Raw genomic sequence first — 20541 nt, 5'->3', positions numbered from 1 at the left:
GAAAAGTAATTAAAATTTATTAACATCTGCGTGATAAAAATACGTGTGCGAAAAGCGTGTAATTTGGATAGTTTTCGCTACGCGCTAGGGGAGCTCGAACGTCGTCGTTTCCCCACGATTTACCCTCGGACTCTCGTAATTACCGCGATATTCTTGCGACGATGAGGCACCACGGCTCGGTGCACCACGGCGAATGAAACTTAGAATGCTCGACGAGAAACGGCGGAAAAGAGAGAGAGAGAGAGAGAGAGAGCGAGAGCGCGAGAAATTCCTGCAAGAGCGGAGAATCCAGCGGTGATATGGCGCAGCAGCACTCAAAAATCCACTGGAATCTCGGGGGGGAAAAGGCGAACGCGCCTGAGAAGCTCCCGCCGCAATTGGTCATTCGGCGATTTTTGCCTCGGCATTCATGCGTCCGTTCCACGCGGTATTTATTGGAAAGATTTTCTCCCCCTTCGGTACGCCCTCGGAGAGCGGGCCAGGGGAGAAGATCTGGTACTCGCGCGAGCGCGCGAGCCGATCTCGTGCGCTGTCCTCCTCCTGTTCTTCTCTTCCTTCACTTCGCCCTTGCTACAAATGCACTCGCCTCGCGGCCCAACGCGCGCGCGCGCGCTATCTTCTTCTCTCATTGAATATTCTCCACTTTATTTACGGATGCCCGTCGAGATTTATCGTCGTTCGCGCTGCTCTTTTCGCTTTAACCTGCTTCGTCCTGCCTTAACGTCGTCTGTCCTTTCCCCTTTCCCGTGTTCGCCTACATCCTGCGCGTCTAATGTTACTTCCTTCCCTTCCTTTGCCGCTGTTTCTTTTTTTTCTTCTTTCGCGTTGCTCCGCGGTACATCATATTTTTACGATAACACACGGTACGAAAATGATGCACGCGTGTAGGAAATGCGACATTTAAAACACTATGTACAGGAAGCTGTTATAAATAAGGGTGTTCCATAATAACATCGTGTGTTAAAAGTGCATGTGATTTTTCTTCTATTTTGATTAGCAAATCTCTAAAATAATATGTTTATAAGTATTTTTGAATTATTATTTCTTTTAATATATATATTTATTAATATATATAATTATTTTTTAAATATATATATATATATTTTTTTTTTTATAATTAATTTATTTTGAGTTGTATATTACATGTGACATTCAACATCGCGGTAAATGTGTTAAGGACAAATTGTAGTATTGTAGGTAAGAAAGGCGAAGATGTATAAACGAAGATCGATACTAAGTACTACTGTGCATGAATCGGTCCGATAGATCGTCTCGCGGCTAAACAAATCACCCCATTGCGAACGATCGATAGCATCTAGGTACGTCGATCGAGTACAACGGCGATGTAATTCCTATAATGGCGGTCCGACGCATCGCCGCAAATTGCTTGCATAATCCGATCGATCGATTAATCACCGCGAGATTTATGAGGGATTTCTTAACCCTATGCAAAAATGTAGCGCGTTAATAATACTAATTATAAAGTATGTTATGAGATTTTTAATTTTAAGGCTAATGATTTATTTTTGAAAGATATGCACCAAATGTTTTTCATGTTAAATTTTACAAAATAATATATTTAATTATTTCGGAAAATTACAAAATTGACAAATATTATCTACTTTTAATTATGATTATTTTTCGTGGAATCCATCGTGGAGGATTGCTATGCTCGATTGTAAATTATGTGGCAGAAGAACGAGAGAAAGGAAGAAAAGAAGAGAGGCTATTTAATTTTGTATCTTGTAATGTGTTCCGTTATTGAATGATAATCCATCTTAGAATTATAATGATTGCTTATATTTAATAACGTATATTATTCACATCACTTATTATTACTATTAGCGTTTCGCTCCTTCAAGATTTGTCACTGTGCCGCACACTGAAATTCTGCATAGTAAGCATAAAAGCGCATAGTGGTGCATAGCACGAGGACATTACGCGAGCGTGTGATCCACGATCGACGATACATAATTGATGAGCAAATATATTACGAACGTTTCGACGGAATGGCGTGTATATGTCCGCGGCAAGTGGAACGTTCATTCACGACATTCTTCGCTTACGATGCAGCAACATTGAAAGTACGCCGAACGCTGATGCACCGCATACATATATTTATGTATACGTCGGGTGACGACGAACGCTGATGCAATGCGTATAATCGCTGTGAGACAGGCAGTGAGTGCAATCTCTTTTTATTCATAAACGGGATTCTGGTACATTGCCTCGATCATCCATTAAAGGTTGACCCGAAACATTATATATTTTAACATTACGGAAGGCTTATAAAATTAAAAAGCGCATGCCGACCATCACGTCTTACGCGAATGCTCATCTCCTTTCTTTTCGATGTGTTTGTTCGTTGATTACGATGTTACGGGAGAGATGATATCTGCATATCGTTATCGCGGTGTTACGCGTCGTGAATAGAAAGAGCGAAATAAATATAATTATTTGTGTGTTTAAAAGATCTTAGACTCGGTTGTTCCATTTTCAGAAAAACTATTTATGAGATAATTTATCTATATGATAGTTAAAAATCTTACTGGCCCTGTTCAGGTTGTCAGTAAAATTTATCACTCTGGTAAGTAATCTGTAAAGGTAAATTATATGGCACTTATCTGACAGATAAATGTGGTGAAAATAGAAAGCGTATGGGAGACACATTAATTCGATTTATTCGACAGGATGATTTCTGAAAGAGTATCTTTGCTTACAAAGCACATGCATTATAAATAACCTTAAAACAAAAGTTATGTGCAGTATTAATCTAGGTTAACATTATATACTGGCAGCTATTAGTCCTACTTTTTATTCTTTTTTCAATAAGAGCTAAAATTATTCGAACAGATCGTTTGCAAAACAGAAGCCGTCTTATAAATTCTACATTATTATATTTGTTAAATAAGTCAGGACACAGACAAACTGTATATCATTTGCGAATCATCATTATTTCTTTATCAAATTCTTTGTTATTATCTTTGTGATATCACAATAAAGAAATCAATTTTCGTACAATTTCGATTTTATTTTTAACATATAAACTTTTTATAAAAAACATTAATATACAAACATTTTGAATAATTGAATCAATGCATTTCCTATATATTTTTTGTCTTTATTTTAGAAAAGGGATCACATTTATATGTCAGATGCCATATAATTTATCTTATATAGTACAAATCCACATCTTATATAATACACTTACCAGAGAGATAAATTTTACCGACAACCTGAACATTGTCAATAAGAGTTTTAACTATTAGAAAAATTATTTTGCAGTTTACCTAAAGATGAAACCGGTCCTCAATGATACATTAAACTGTTTATATTTAATTTCCTTTGATTAAATATATATACAAAATATCAACTTTAACTTATTACATATTGTTACTTTATAACATTATATCTGTGTATTTCTATATCTATCTTTATATTAATATTCACGGTTTTATGGAACCTGAATAGAAATATATGTTTCATGGAAGAGCAATGAAAAACTCGCGGAAAATGTTCTCCAGATTCAGGAAATGAAATAATCCGCCATGCGGTTGTATTTTATTGTCGGCTAAGTTATTCCTTCATCAGGAATGACGAGAATAAGAGAAGAAGAGAATATTGCGAAGGGAGAGGGAGGGAGAGGAAGACTGAGGAAGATGCGAGAGGGGTTGTGAAAGAAGAAGACGACCACTCGCAATTAAACACGGCGTAAGTCCCGCTCTGAGGATAATGCCCCGGAATGCTGATAATTGGCTGAACCGTCCGGGCGACCCGAGACGAAGGGCCCACAGGTGCAGCTGGCGGCACAGCACCGGGAGATCATCGGCTCGCGATTCCTCGTGTCTAATTGATTCGAAGTGATTTATATTATCCGCCGTTCCTTGGCACCTTCGGCATTTCCCGGCTATCGAGGCGACCATCAAAATATTCAGATGAATTGTCGTTAGGCAACAGAAAACATTGCAAAATGCGAAATCGAATGCCTTCTTTTGTACATGCATAATACTGCATTTTCGTAAACTTTTTCGTTCAATTTGACTGATGTGAGTTAGTAATTAAAATTTTTAACAAATTATTAACAAAAATAAAATGTTGTTACACAGAAATGTTGTTACAAGAAAATTTTATATCGAAAATGATTATATACGGCAGTAGTTACGGATCATAAGAAAAAAATGTAGAGAATTATATAAGTAAAGTAAATACTATAACAATTTGATTAAAAATATAGTAAAACTTTTCATAATCCCTTTCTTGGTCCGCGCTTATTATTTTACTATAATAATTTTTACTATAAAATTTTCTTTGTGCATATAGACAACACAAAGATAATTTTATAATTTTGAAATCATTTATCGAAAAAAATTGGTAAATTATTATTAGAATTAAGTTGCTGCTAGAATTCTCTCTTTCTTCTTTTTCTTCTTCCTTATTACTCTGAAATGTGAATCAGATGCCTGAAGTATTGATATAGCGAAAACTTAATATAAAAAGTAAAAATAATTTTTTAATGTTAAAGAAGACATCATTTCGGCTGTTAGACGCGATTTTGAAAACTTCCTCGGCACGTTTTCCTCGATTTTCTCGAGCGTCGTTCAGATTCAGAACCGATCTTGAATAACCGGCGCCTAGAAGTCCGAATGAAGGAGGCTGCGAAAAAAAAGCAGTTTACGGGGCTCACTCGTAAACGATCCAGCCGCGTGAGCTCGAAAGAGCTCGGTGCTTCCGTCATGTTAAAGGGCTGATGCGCCGGTGTTCGAGTGAAGGTTGCAGCCGGAACGAGATAGAGCGAGCGATCGATCTCCGAATGAAGAAGCGGCGGACGCGCGGTCGCGCCGGGAGCCAAGAGAGAGAGAGAGAGAGAGAGAGAGAGAGAGAGAGAGAGAGAGAGAGAGAGAGAGAGAGAGAGAGAGAGAGAGAGAAAGAGAGGAGAGCCTAGCCGGGCCAACTCTCCCGCTCTCGAAGCTCCGAAGATATCAGATCGCTCGTATAAAACTATCGTATCGTTTAAATACGCACTGAAAGGTGAGGCGATGCATCAGAAGATACGCGGGCGATGGTAGACAGCCTCCTCTCTTTCCTCGGCCTGTGTCCTCCTGTTCCGTCCGCGCTGTCGATCCGCGTCGAAGATACCCGCCTGGAATCCATGGGAACCACGGAGAACCAAGCTTAACGCGTATAACCCCTCCCTGGCGTCACAGTGAGGCCCTCCACCCGTGGGTTCCTTGTGTGCCTCAACCTCCTTGTGTTTTCCTCCGGCTTTCTACCCTCGATACGTGTACGCTCATTTTCTTCATTTTCGTTCAAGCTTTCCTTCCCGTTTTAGTTTAGATTGACAGTATTGGATTAAACAGCCTATCACTTAGAAAAATCCTCATTAGATCATAAACCCATGAGAAGTATGGATTGGGTACTACGATAGAAAGTGCTTAAGTTAATAAAAATGGAGAAATTGCAATAGAAGTGAGGATAACAATATGTATTGTTATTCTCTGGCGGTGCAACGATCAACGTCACCGTTTATATTGGGATAATTGACAAGGAGATCGCACGTCAAGTTTCTGAAAAGGATGAGATGCGATCGCGGCGCGATTCTGCATTGCCGATGCATCGCTGCTCGATATTCACGATACTTGGCTACCGATTCTCTCTCTGCTCTTTCGCTGGAATCCGTAATTGGGCGGGCATTCCACGTTATGAGTTAATTTCGGCGTGTCGGTGTCGGCAGAGATCATATCGACGTGAAGATCCACGATCTCGGTTTTCTCGGCGGACATTTCGCAATAAAATGAATAGCGTTATCGTCAGTTTAACGAGGAGACGGATTCCTTTCAAATTTTGTTTTAGACTTGCTTTATATCAATATGGTATTCACGAATTAAAAATTACTTCGTTCTTTAAGATTTAATGATCTACATTATAATGTTACATTGAGAAAAAAAAATTGATTCAACAAAACGTTAAGTTGCGAGCTGCAAACAAAAGATATACTTAATATAATAATATTTGCTGTTAATGCAAGTGCAATGATGTTGATGAACTACGTATTTATATTGCAATACCATATATTGTTGTATTGAATATATCTTTTGTTGGCAGCCCGCAACAAAAAAATTTGTTAAATCAATTACTTTTTTTCTTAATGTATAAAATTACTTATAGATATAATAATACGAAATCTTAGTGATGTAATTATACTTGTTGAATTATACCTGCGAATATAATTGATGCGATTTATATATATTGGTTTTCAGTTATATAAAGATGAAATAAATTATAAACATTTATTAAGGTATGCATACATTAATACACTATATTAACGCGTATGATAATATATGAATAATTAAATGTTTATGAATATATTTAAATATCTGTGTTTCAACAAGTCGGTACAACACGTAAGAAAAATATTTAGAATAATTTACAAGGTAAAAATTGAAGAAACATGAAATGTATTTGTGCAGAGAATACGGAATTAGAAAGGTAGCACGCATCCTGGTTTTGCAAAAACCGGATGCTCGTAAAGACTAGAGACAATGGCGGACCGAGGCGGTGGCGATCTTCCGTTTTGAAAAGGGGTGAAATTCCGCGTCGTGTGCATTGTCCGCCCTAATGATTGAGTGGAGACATGACAGGTGAAACCGAATATACACACACACACACACATGCACACACACATCACGAGGAATTGCACCGGGCGTGAGTCTCCGCGGGTCACCGTCGTACGCCTATTGCAACCAGACAAGCGTGAGCCCGAATTGTGAGACCCAGCGATGGGCGTCTGCTCCCAAGACCTTCGACATTGACGATACCCCTTTTATACTGGCGAGCTGATCTTTTCGTACGACCCATTGGCGATCGGCGCCACCCACATCTCACGGAACTACCAGATAGAATTTGCAATTTGATATCTTTAGGCGAGGGTTACGTACGGATTCAAGGTGAAATGATTGAAAGAAACTTAGAATGCTTGTCGTATATAGGGCGTTCTAGAACCGCCGATTTTAATTCTGAAGACAGACGATTTTTTTGTTAATTTGAATTTGAAGTAGATTTTAGATTTTTTTTTTAATATTAGGAAAATTATTGCTCTCCTTTATCGCGCAATATTAAATATAGTTGAAAAATTGTAATATAATAGAAAATTATTATAATTAAACAATATCGTCTTTAGCTAGGTCAATGATTTTTTTAAATTGTCTGAGTAGTCATTTGAAATCGCAGTGAAATCGACGCCATTGAAATATATGTTTGCGAATGCTCGCGGCTGTAAATGCGAATGGCTATTTGTCATTTCCTGAAAAAAATTGAAGACGCGTTAATGGCGTACCATTATGTTGACATTAATTAACATGAAAAACGGCTTATACACAATCGTACAAGTATGCTGTATCTAATTGTGTCAAATTATACTTTCTATCGCTCGTCTCTTTATTGACACTCGGATTATGTACGGAGATTTTAACATAAGCAATATAAATGAGTTTTTGATCTACATAGTTTATTTAGGACTGAATATTGTCGTAATTACAGATCTGCTTTCAGAAATTAACTGGCTTAGATTATTCAGTCGACTAATGATCTTTGTAAGACATGTTGGTTGAGAGATTACTTAAAAGTTTTTAGAAACAAAGATTAATAGGAAAATAATACGTTTGGCAATTTAGATAATTATTACACATATATTATTTTATTAATTTTACCAAATTTGATTAAAATATGTAATTATTAAACAAATTCAAAATAAAAATTGCAGAAGAGCGAATTTTATCAGAACGACTCTCACAAAATTCTTCTATCGAGTCAAGTATTCTCAGACAGATGTTTCGCATTTGGAACGATATTGCATATCATTAATTAATGTATTCCAAGAGCCCGGCACGCACATATGTAAGAAGGTTTTAAATTGTCTTATTCGCCGGCTGACGCGTAATCCGATTTGTTTCCCGGACGATCTGATTGCGCGCGACCTTCTTCAACTTTCCTCGCCTAACCCTTGCCGACGTTATCTCCCGGCATCCTCCTTCGTTTGAGGCTCCATGCGACCGGGAAGATTCTTACTGATTTTTTTATTACCACTCGCTTACCACGCACATATGCGCGCCGGGCGCGCGCCTCTTCTTGTTTCGCGATCGGTGATTTACGTTGCGGGCCACGCTACCACGGTAATAGTCCATTAATTGATCTCGGATTCTCCTCCATGTGCCTTCAGATACGCGGGAGACGGGTTTCGTGAACGCCATCACCGCCGCTGGAGTTACTTATGCGGTTACCAGAGCCTGCACTATGGGTGACCTCGTGGAATGCTCCTGCGATAAGATGACGTCGAAGGGTAAAAGCTTACTCTCTTGGTCTCTCTTTCTGATTTAATCCGCATATCGATTTCCCATTAATTTCCCATCGGAATGTACCGTTCGTAATTTATAGGCTTTTAAAATCCCATTATAATTCTAAAATTATTGTTACTTTTTAGATTAAAATTAATTAAAAGATAGATACTTTTACATTTCTCTTTTGAAAAAAAAAAAAAAATTATAACGTAACACTTTTGTAAGTTTTTCGAAATTGTATAAATTCAAATTATTTACAAATATGAAAAATTGCGGGTTACAGCATCCTCCTCACGGTTGTATGAAATAGGAGAAAATGGTGATTTTTACAGGTAACCGTCTAGCTAAATTTGCGCGTACGGTCGAAGCGAAGAAAAGTTTGCCGACGGAAGGAGACTGGGAATGGGGAGGATGCGGCGATAACGTAAACTTCGGCTTTAAGAAATCTCGAGAATTCATGGATGCGCCGTATCGTAAAAGAAGTGACATAAAAACGCTGGTGAAGCTTCATAATAACGACGCTGGTCGTCTGGTAAGTCATTTTCATATCTATTCTCGGTTTATTTCTTTTTTCTCGTTAATTTGTTATATATATATGCATTTTTGGTACCTTTTTTGTCACTCTTGATAATCGAAATCGATTTTATGCACGATTATCCAATGCAGTGGAAGAGCAATGTTCTATTACTCATTTGTAAGATAAATCAGTATGTCTTCCACAATTCCATGGTTTTTAATAACGTTGATCTTATCTACGAGATTCTAGCAAGTGTTATTTTTAACACAGACACGTTTTAATATCTATCGTCTATGATGGATAGAATTTTATTTTGGTAACGATACTTTTTTCGAAAACTATTGAATCTTTGGTGAATTTGAATTTGATTTCTACGATATTGTTGCTATGATTATAAAGCCGTCAAACTCCGTTAGAAAGATAAGATACATATATGTGTTATCATTCGACGCGCTATGTACATTCGCTCCTCAGGCCGTACGCAACTTTATGAGGACCGAATGTAAGTGTCACGGGCTCTCCGGCTCCTGCACGGTGCGCACTTGCTGGCGCAAGATGCCGCCGTTTCGGGAAGTCGGCAATCGCTTGAAGGAGTCCTTTGACGGCGCGGCCAAAGTCATTCCCAGCAACGACGGGCACAGCTTCATTACTGAGGGCCCCACGATCAAGCCGCCCGGTAGGTTCGATCTGATCTACAGCGAGGACTCGCCGGACTTTTGCAAGCCGAACCGGAAGACCGGCTCCTTGGGTACGACGGGTCGTCATTGTAACGCGACTAGTCCTGGGGTCGAGGGCTGTGAGCTCCTCTGCTGCGGTAGGGGCTACGACACCAAAATCGTCAAGGAGAAGGTCAATTGTCAGTGCAGGTTCCGGTGGTGTTGCGAAGTCACGTGCAATACGTGTCTTGTGAAGAAGACCATCAACACTTGCCGCTAGTGTCGACGTAAGTGTGAAAACTTGTACCGATATATGACAGTGTTGAGAATCGAGTCGGTGAGGCAGCTTGTCCTGCATGTGTCAGCGGATTAGGGGGGAGAAGCTGAAGAGATGCTGTGAAAAATGATTTATATTCTCTACGCAAGTCCCATTGATGTGTGCCATAACAATAGAGAACAATAACCACAAGAATTAGAATTCAAGAGTTTTGTAGAGTTTTGAGAGTTTCGCAGGGATTTGCAGTGTTTAAATACGTACGAAATTTTAGGCAATTGAACTTTTCCTTATTTGTTCTTTTATTAATAATTGCCGAAAAGCATTAATGATTAGCTTATAATAGTTTGTATGTTTTGAAGTTGTTTAGTGTTTAGCGTGATTGAAATTTTTCGACTTTTTATTATTGCCATCGCTATCAACGGTTGATTTAATCCTTTTCTCTCGACGATCGTGATAATGATCTACGTAATAGCACTTGTAATATATCGATTTTTAGGAAATATGGGTTGATTGTGAATATTTATTGATGAATATTCAGATGATATGTGATTTATCGCGACCATACAGGCCTGAATTAAATTTAGGACAAGACATATGTAAGATGTCTAAAGAGATTTATCGTCTGCGACGTGTGAATGCGAGAAGCGGATTGGGAACGTCAGTAGTGCATGCGTGAGCTAAGTCAGACGCGAATCGCGAATGCTAGATTTCTCGCGAAATATCCTTGACTATGTACTTATTAATTGCTGGTGGTTACAAAACTGGATATTTTGAATATAGAAATGTATTTTACCAGAGTTTGGGTAAGTATGGTCAACGCTAGCAATATGTAGGTTGTACCCAAAGATTTTTATTATTACAATCAGAACTGGTTTTAAACTTTTGTCGCTTTTCTTAACTTTTATTTTACACGATATAAGATTGCTCCTTTTTTCAAGCTGATAATCGAATTATGTACAAATGACACTTTAAAGTAATATTATATAAAATTTTTTTCTAATTTTAGACTAATAACAAAATATTGATTAAATTTATCTTAATAATATGATTATAAAATAATAATGTAAATCTGTTTAACTAGTAATATAAATTCTCAAACATAATATTTAAAATCGGGGCATAAGATATCTTTGATTACTATGTTTAAAAGATGTCTCCCTACATCTTTAAGATTTCTAGCATACTACTTACTGCAGCCATCTTGGATTGTGAAGTCAGAAATAAAAAATACATAAAAAAGATCTTCTAAAATATATTAAAATATTAAAATATGAATAATTTTTAACAAAATACAAATTTGCAACTTGCATTTGATAAAATATATTGAAATCTCTCCCGTGTTTTGGCAATTAATAAATAATCAAATATTTCGAATTGAATTGTACGTAATCACAAAAAGAAACAAGCTATTATATATGACAGTTGTCGAATTGATATCATTGGAATTTTACTTTAGAAAGATAAGATACTAAGGATAAATTACTAGATATGTTATATTAATTCCTGATTTTTTTTCAATTTCTTTAAGCTTTTATTTTTGTTTTATTTATGGTCCTTTTATGGTTTACATTTCAATTTATTATTCTTTATTCTATTCACTTAATTTTAATGGTGTAACTAGTCTATTTTTATTATAGTTTATTGCTTTTTTATTTGTTTATTTTAATTTTTTAATTGTTTAATTTTTATTCTTATTTTTCAATAGAATTAAATTAACTGTTTAAAATCTTTGATTTTACAACTTTATCAATTAATTATTTGTAATGAATAGTCAAGAAGCTTAAAACGGGGGGGGGGGGGGTCCCGATTTTAAACATGCGATGTTTGAGTCAGTTTTTCATACAATTTTGAATATCTTTTGATAAAAACGTATCGCTCTGACAAAGCTCGGTGGACTTTCTGCTATGTAGAATCAACTCCACATATTTGTTTAGTTGTTATTAGTATCGCTAACGCTGTGCGAGGCGATCATGTTTCGGGCTTTCCACGTATCTCCACTGCTCGTAATACATATTAAGATATACATAAGATACCGTAACGAATGTATGTAAAGTATATCAAAATATCGTAACGCGTCAGTATATATTTGCACAGCAATGCCTAGTGAGTCGCTTTTTCGCTTGAATCGTTGCGACTTTGACCAAAGTCTCAAGTGATGAATTCGGTATTAATGGCACCAGAAGCATTTCAACGTTATGATATCAAATCAAATTTTTATGCAAACCTTTTTGTTGATTATATCCAAGAAAACATTCTCGGGGTTTTGCTTTAATTTTACACATATCTCATTACATTGCTTTTTTCGCGTAACACAAGCTTTGTGCCATACGTTACGCCAAACGCTTTTTATCGATTCTCGAGTTATACCTCGTTACAGGGCTTATTTTTTTCTCGTTTGTATATAAGACTGATCTATTAGGGTTTGTATTTTTGCGCAATATGAGTTAGATACGGATAAAATTATACTCACGGACGAATCTCGTTTGTTACTTTAAGGTTTATCAATTTATCTGCAGTGACGACGTATTTTAGGATGAAAATATATAGAAGGAAAAATATATAAAGAATTGTATTTTAAATTTCAGTTTCTTTCATCCAACTTTACTTCAAATAAACTATCTCCTTAATATATATGTATATTACATTGATATCACAGGTAAGTGTAATAGGTTTCTATCTTTTCATTTTTTAATTTATTTAAGATATTTTGTGATACACAGTGAATTAGAATATATATAAAATATCGAACAAATATATTATGGTATATTTCAAAGCCTTTTATTTTTGAAATATTTAGCTTAAATGTAAGACAATTTTCAAAGGTTATAAAAGTTTATAAAGATCTGTGTCATAAAACTTATTCTCTGCGTATAAACTTTATTGTCTTTAAAGTCGTGATTAAAGAAGCGCGTCAACAGTCTTCAGCCATTGTTGATACTAGATATTCACTTGGTTTGCTTTCCTCACTCTCTTTCTTATTCTAATGATAATTGCTATTTGAATAGGATACCTTACAATTTTCTGTCAAACCTAGAATGGAAAAAAGAGTGCTAAAAGATTAATCTCGAAAGATGTTTGACACGTTCCCGCACGACGAGGAATTTTTTGTCCCTTCGTGCCTGGAGACGTGATAATAGGGATAAATTAAGGAAACACCGAGAATTGGGAGGCCTCGTATATCAAGGCGCCGTGTAGAACACGGGCTTTTACCTGTAATTCAGGTTTATACACGACAGTCGCACGAGCAGTAAAAAGGACTACTGCCATTTTTTGTAAAATAGTTTTACGACCACCATCAAGAGGAATTTCGCATAACCATAAAGGTTGCCGAAGGCTCGCGCCATATCGCGTGCATTCATCGCCTCTCGGCGATAGCGGAAGCCATAAACTGAAAAAAATTTCTTTCACTTGTTTTATTTATTTTTCTTTTTACGTTTTCTAATTTGTGCTGGTGCGACAATTTTTTCAAGTTAAAATTTTTGAAGACTAACGGATTTTTTATACTTTTATTTATTTATTTTTAAAAAATTTGTAACTAAAGAAAGTATTTAGCTTTGCAATTAATATTGAGATAAATTAACAAGTTTTATTTAAGACAAGTAATCAAATATCAGTATAAAATGATATCATTAATATTATTTAATATATATAATTAATATTGTTTTAATATTTGTGTAGAACATTAAATAAGGTTTTAGTAGGAAACAGTTTATGAAAACACATTTTTTGAAAAATATTTTATTTACTTTTTAATTAATTTTCTTTGCTTTAATTAAAATTTTTACGTATATATAATTTATTAAAATAAAATTTTTTAACATTTCCCACAAAACAGATTATGAATAATCAAAGAATGATATAATAGTAAACAACAGACAGTGAGTTGCTTGCAGCATTCTTTAAATCTCAATCCAACAGAGGCTATTTACAGGACATTTCCTGCATAACATCACGAATGTCCGAGATTACTTGATCAACGGCGATTTACCACCAACGGTTCCATGCATTCCCACACAAGCCACCCTCCGTCTCCTCCAAAAAAACCCTTCTTAAAGAAAAGATCTCTTAGAGAGGCGAGCTTACACCCTCCAATTTAATACGTGACGCGGCACGGCGCGGCGTGCGAGCGCGTCCGGGTAAAAGTCTCTTAATAGAGAGGTCGACCTCTCGGAGGTACGAAAGTAGTGAGGCGCAATTAGCCCCACCAAGGGGAACTGTCTGGGCTCGATTAGCCCATGGCCAGGAGATTGGTCTGCCGCGGGACGACTGGGTGGTCCGTGCGGGGTAATTTTCGGCTGCCGTCGACGTTCCCCTTCGGGGGAAAAATGGCCCCTCGAAATTGGCCCTGGAGTTACCAATGTGCCGTCGGTCCGCGACGCCATTTTTAGAATCTCTACCTTGCCCTTACCTCTCTCATCCCTCCTTTCGTCCCCTCTTTCCGTATTTCTGATTCTCGTCTCCCCGAGGCCGAGAATGGAGACTTCTCTCTCTTGAGAGAGAGCGGAGGTTCCCCAGTAATTCAATTTTGGGAAAAAAACGCGGCACACCGGTTATTACGCGCTGATGAAAACATTGGATCATCAGGAACGGTGTGAGAATGCGGTTTCAGACTTGGTTTTGCCATCGGCCATCAGAGAGGACAAAATGAAATGATATAATTTTATATTGATTTATTAAACAGACGTTGAGAAAATTGCGAATAATTACATATAGCGGGAAGTCTCTTTCTCTCTCTCTCTCTTTCTCTCTCTTGATGCATGAAAATTATTTACCTCTTGAGAGAGAGAGAGAGAGAGAGATGTTTCCAGAGTTATTTATATTACATAATATATAACATTTTTTACATCGAGATCGCCTTTAAATTAAGATGAAATCATGATCCTTTTAAAATCGCACTAATTAAGGTCCGGATTAATTAAGTCTAATGTAATAATTCGTTATCCTCCGCTTATCGTTTTACCTGATGTAGACGGAGAAAACAAATATATTAAGTTAAGTGAACCGGACCCGAGAGACCGCACTTCAGCCGGGAGTGCGCGGGATGGGCTCCCGCAAAATGCACACACATTCAGAGGATCCGCGCGCGCGCGCGCGCGCGTGCGAGTTTTACGTACGACGGGAACTCTCCCACGGCGTACGACTGTCCGACACTGTTCCCGGAACGATTAGGCGCGGAACAATGGGGCCCGCGGAACGCACGTGGGTCGTGACGCGCGACAAAACCGCAAAATGCGACCGTGATTAATCGGCCCTGGCCGCCCTCTTCGGCCGCGCAAGAACACGTCGTACCACGGGAACGCGTCGTGACTCTATGTTCTTCTCTCCGGGGCCTCATGCCTCGCTCGCGCAACCCTCCCGCGAGCGAACGCGCGCGCGCGCGCGCGCTTAATGCGCGAGCACTCGCCCGTTCCATGTCTCGTGGAAGCCAATGATAAATTTCCACGACAACGAGCGTCCGTTTGTAACCTTCCTCGCGCGCCTCGGCGTCTAGGTGCAGCAACCTCCGTCGCATTTTTCGCGGATGCTCGTACGGTGGATGTGACATGAAAGAAACGTGTTCGAGACTTGCGAGCTCAGCACATACGGTAGTTATGTAGTTCAAAGCTGCGAGATGTTTTAACGTATTTACAAACAGATATTTGTACTTCCTTATTTTTTATCCTAATTTTGATGCCGCATAGAAATGAAATGTGCGCAAAAGTTGTGATTATATTAAAAAAAAAAAGAAAAGAAAACACGATTTTTTTATTCTATTGCATTTAAAATGTTTTAATTGATATTTGAAATATAGATGATACTTTATAATATACGCTTCTTTTTCATCATATTGTATTTTAAGCGGGTTTCTTTTAATACATTAAATAATATAATATGGATAAATTTTTTAAGAATTATTAATAATTAGGAATTTGACGTTTCAGGAAATTTCTAGTAAAAAAAATGCCACGTTTTAACCTAGAGAAACGTGTACATACGTATCCGCGCGCGAGCATTCCCGCGATCGATTAAGTGTTTGCGTGCTCGCGCGTAGCAAACACAGAATGCACTCGTCGCGGACGAGGGCCCGATAAGGATACCATCGAGCGTGTACCGTCGCGACACAGCAAATGACCATCAGCCCCAGGACTAATATACCCGGACCGAGGCGCCCATCGCGAACGCGTACACGCATACACGCATACTACACACACACACACACACGCGCGCGCGCGCGCACGCGAACGAATCGAATCGGACGTCGTACACGAGATTACACGTGCAAGTCGCAAACTGTAAGTGTACGGGGGCAAAGATACCGAGGCGCCGGAGGTGGTCGTCAACCGTTTCGAGCCGGGCGCGCTGCTCCGACGCCAATATTAATTAAACGATCCCATAAGCGCCTAACAAACTGGCCGTACGTTAGGCGGTTTATTGGGGTCCCCGAGCGGGACGTTAAAATGTTCCAATCTTAATTAGGTAGGTGTTTACAGGAGGATAATTCCACGGGCCTTAAGCCGCTGCGCCGTTTTCTACCGGGCGCGGGCCACCGGGCACGTCGCTCGGGGACCTCTTCCACTCGCGACCGTCCTCTTGCGTCCTCCTCGCGGAGGATCCTCTCTCCGTTCCACCGCGACGTCCTCGCCTGCACTCTGATACATACGATATTACGGTGTCCCTTGCCGCTGCGTCTCCTTGTTTTTGCTCTCCCCGAGGATGATCCTCCAGTGTCTACCTCACGTCTTTCCTCTCTTTCTTGCGCGTTTCTCTACCTCTTTTTCTCTTCTTCTTGCTCGAGGAGTGCCCTCAGAGGCACACCTCGTCGAAGGCCGCGGAATACCGATTACGCTGGAGGAGGTCATTGAAATCTTTACGGTTTCTTCAGCTTCTCGGAATTTCGGTGCCACCGATTTACACTGGTCTTGCGTAATTATCTACCAGCTTTCTCTCTCTCTTTCTCTTTTTCTTCTACCTGCTTCTTCTATCTTTGTGCGAATCAACGAAGGAGAGAGGGAGAGAGACGAGTGATGCGGCGAGAAAAAAGCCGCGGCGATTCGACAGGGAGTAATTTTCCTCCACTGTACGGGGCGATAAGATTTTTCGGCGAAGAGGACTTGCAAATTAAGCGGCAACACACGCACGCTTTACATATACGTGCACATTTCTCTACGTCACAGTAATTGAGAGAGGAAATGTACGGCTGGATCTGATAGTCCTGAAATACAGGACAGCCAGAAATGCAGATAAATAAGGTCTTACTCGATCGAATATCGTGTTTTATATCTTGCCTTAGATCACGAAACGACGCAGATTTCAATATTACTTGAAGAAAACATTTGTTAACGGTGTTCACCTCTTGCGGGAAGCTTACTTTTGACGCGCAGGAGTCTCGTATTCGGTATGCAGCTAATGCCGCGACGCAGCGCTACGTAAACAGTAATTTGTGCTCGTTAGTGTAGCGTTTAGGAGCACTTAGCGCTTCCTCCGGGCGACCTTCCGCGTTCTCCAGACAGATTAGGCTAATTCTCGTAGTAGGACGGTGCACCCGCAACTGCGGAAGTGCATAGAATGATAGTGAGGTAGATAACGTATCACATCATTAATCAAGACATTAAAAACCGAGCCTCTGGCTTGTAAAAATAGAATTGTCGTAGTGTTTTTATTTAACGTATGCAAAATCATATTTGGAGTTTTATACGCATATTGTCTCAATAATATATAAAATATTAAATTGCAAGATAAAGTATTATAAAATAAAAACACAAATTTTGCGAACATTAAATGTTTTATATGTCGTAGACAAATCGTTTATAAATAATTAATACCATTGATGATTATTGTCAATTCTAAAATTATTTCTGAAGTACATAATGTGAGTCAATAAAAAAGAGAAAAGAAAGAGAGCCGTTCTAATTTCGTATAAATTATAGAACAAAATCTTTGTTAGAATATTTGTTTAAAAATGAGAGATATTCAGATTAGTGAAAGTATAAAATTTATGTGGTACACGAATATAAGATCAGCGTTTCACTGAAGCGAAACTGGCAGACAAATTCTTACTCTGAGATAACGACATTCTTCAATTCTCTCAAGGAGAGCCGCATAGAGTCGTAAGACACATAAAATTATATACTTATACTCGCGAAAAAAGTTCTAGGATTATGGAGAATGTCATTTTATCGACATGACACTGCCGAAAGATCGTTACGCGAAGTAGGCAACGATCTTAAAGTTAGAATCGTGTGTAAGTGCAGTTTGCAAATGCAGTTATATAGTTTATGCAAATGTGATGCGCAGTTGAAGTTGAGTGATACAATTACTTCGATATATGGGGAGTAATATTTAACTGAAATTTTTCTTCTTCTCACGTTCTCCTCTTAACGATACTTTATCAATATTCGTAAATTATAACGCGATATAAGTTGCATTGTAACATTTTACAATTACAATATATATGATCTTGACATTAGCTGAGCAAAAAATAATTTATGTAATAAAATGATAAAATTCGCAGTCATCAGGCTAATCTGTCAATTCGCTAAATTATGCGTTTTATACACAAAATAATGCTTGCTCTACAACATTTAATCATACTTGTTCTTCTTCCAACTTCGCGAGTTTCCTCTTATAAAATAGCCATGTAACCCTAAAGTTGCCTGCTAATCGCGATTGCATTGTTGCCTCTTTATTCCGATCGCGATTGGCTGTCTCGCGCTTGACTCGCTTCGTTCGTGTGTGAAGTTTGACAGTTTATAGTTGACAGTTTTTGACAGTTTGATTTGAGAGACGGAAAGACACAAAAAGAAGCAAGAAAAATACCGGGAAAAAATTACTTAGACTGGAAGATTACAAAATAGCAGAGAGTATTTGTTTTGAATTGCAGATACGTTTAACTGATGCTTAACAAAGTAAGTTGAAATTTAATACAATATATTATGACATATTTAATTTAATATAATAATATTATGATATAACCATTTTTGTATCACCATCGCTGTTAGAAGGGTAAGGAAGAGACGTTGGACGCCACGACAGAAACACGTATTTATCAAGTAATTCTTAATTATCTTAATTATTTTTTTTGCCAATACATTAAATATAATTATAATTTTTTTATTTGTATTAATTAAAAAATTGATATATTGTTATGTAAATGTATGTATATTAATTAAGTTCTTATTATAATAAGTTTAAATATATAGTTGACAATTACAGGCATTACTGCTAAAAATATTGTATGGCGAATTAAATAACCTCGCAGTTGAGAATATAAAATTAAGAAAAAAAAATTGTGTGGTACGAAAAAAAGAGAGAAAGAGAGAAAGAAACGGGAAACAAGATAAGGATCAGGATTAAAATAAGATAAGAAAAAAGAAGGTATAAATATTATGTTATTGATATTGATAAGTATACAAGAATATAATTAATGCTACTCGAACATGTTAAGTTTTTGTTTCAATATTTATAATTGGTAAACATTTTCATTTCTTAAATAATTTTCGAATAAATTTTTATTCTTTGGAGGATTTTTCGAAGTTTTTTAAATATATTTGATTAATTTTATTGATCTTGTACTGATTTTTGAATGTGTATGTACTTGACGTTTCTTTTTTACTTTTATAAGGTAAAAATATATTTTGGTTATATTTTGGTAGAATTTATCTTCTTTTTGTAAAAATCAAGTGATAGTTTGTTCCTTACATAATTTTATTTAAATTGATTTATTTATTATACATTATTCATTTTTTAATTATAAACATATGTAGATGTACGTAACATTATTAATATTTATATTGAATATACATGACTATACGGCAATCATATTTGTTAATGCACATATGTATAAATTTTAATAACAATATTAGTAAAACACAATATAAACACAACAAATAACATTAATATAATTAAAATTATATATGTATATGCATATATACAGGGTGACAGCTAACCGGCAGCCAATCTGTAATAGATAGATATATGTATATATATATATAGATATACTAATAGATAGATGTATACAAATATACTAATAGATATATTAATATACAAATAAACGTAAATATATATATATATATATTTATGTTTATTTCTATATTAGTATATCTATACATCTATCTATTAGTATATCTATATATATCTATCTATTACAGATTGGCTGCCAGTTAGCTGTCACCCTGTATATATGTATATACATATATAATTTTATTTATATTAATGTTATTTGTTGTGTTTATATTGTGTTTTTACTAATATTGTTATTAGAATTTAAACATATGTGCATTAACAAATATGATTGCCGTATACATGTATATTCAATATAAATATTAATAATGTTATGTACATCTACATATGTTTATAATTAAAAAATGAATAATGTATAATAAATAAATCAATTTAAATAAATTATGTAAGGAACACTATCACTTGATTTTTACAAAAAGAAGATAAATTCTATCAAAACCTTATAAAAGTAAAAAAAAAACGTTAAGTACATATACATTCACAAATCAGTCGAAAGATCAATAAAATCAATCAAATATATTTAAATACGTCATATATAATTATATCTAAATTATTTCTTCATAAGATAATATTAATGTGAGTTTTTAATTGCAATCAATCAAATTAAATCGGTACATTCAATTTTGAGATATCAAGATTTCTTTCTCGTAAAAGTTCAATAACATTATTTTCTTCAGATCAGATTCATATGTAATATACACACATGTAAATCCAGTTTGCCATTCAAGAGGCTTTACAATGTGCCTACATACAATTTCA

At 36.7% G+C, this 20541-nt stretch overlaps 1 protein-coding gene across 1 annotated transcript in view; it reads left to right on the top strand.

The window, feature by feature from the left end:
* Nucleotides 1-12358, top strand: part of LOC105838834 (protein Wnt-6) — a 39146-nt gene extending 26788 nt beyond the window's left edge. Inside the window, exons 3-5 of the mRNA XM_012684698.3 lie at nucleotides 8216-8335; nucleotides 8666-8865; nucleotides 9325-12358. Of these exons, the coding sequence (XP_012540152.2) occupies nucleotides 8216-8335; nucleotides 8666-8865; nucleotides 9325-9786 (782 nt within the window). The 3' untranslated portion in view covers nucleotides 9787-12358. The remainder of the gene's footprint in view (nucleotides 1-8215; nucleotides 8336-8665; nucleotides 8866-9324) is intronic.
* The last annotated feature ends 8183 nt before the right edge of the window (nucleotides 12359-20541 follow it).

The sequence above is a fragment of the Monomorium pharaonis genome, chromosome 3 (genome assembly GCF_013373865.1).
Source record: "Monomorium pharaonis isolate MP-MQ-018 chromosome 3, ASM1337386v2, whole genome shotgun sequence".
Taxonomy (NCBI): Eukaryota; Metazoa; Arthropoda; class Insecta; order Hymenoptera; family Formicidae; genus Monomorium; species Monomorium pharaonis.
This window is presented reverse-complemented; position numbering and strand designations above follow the sequence as displayed.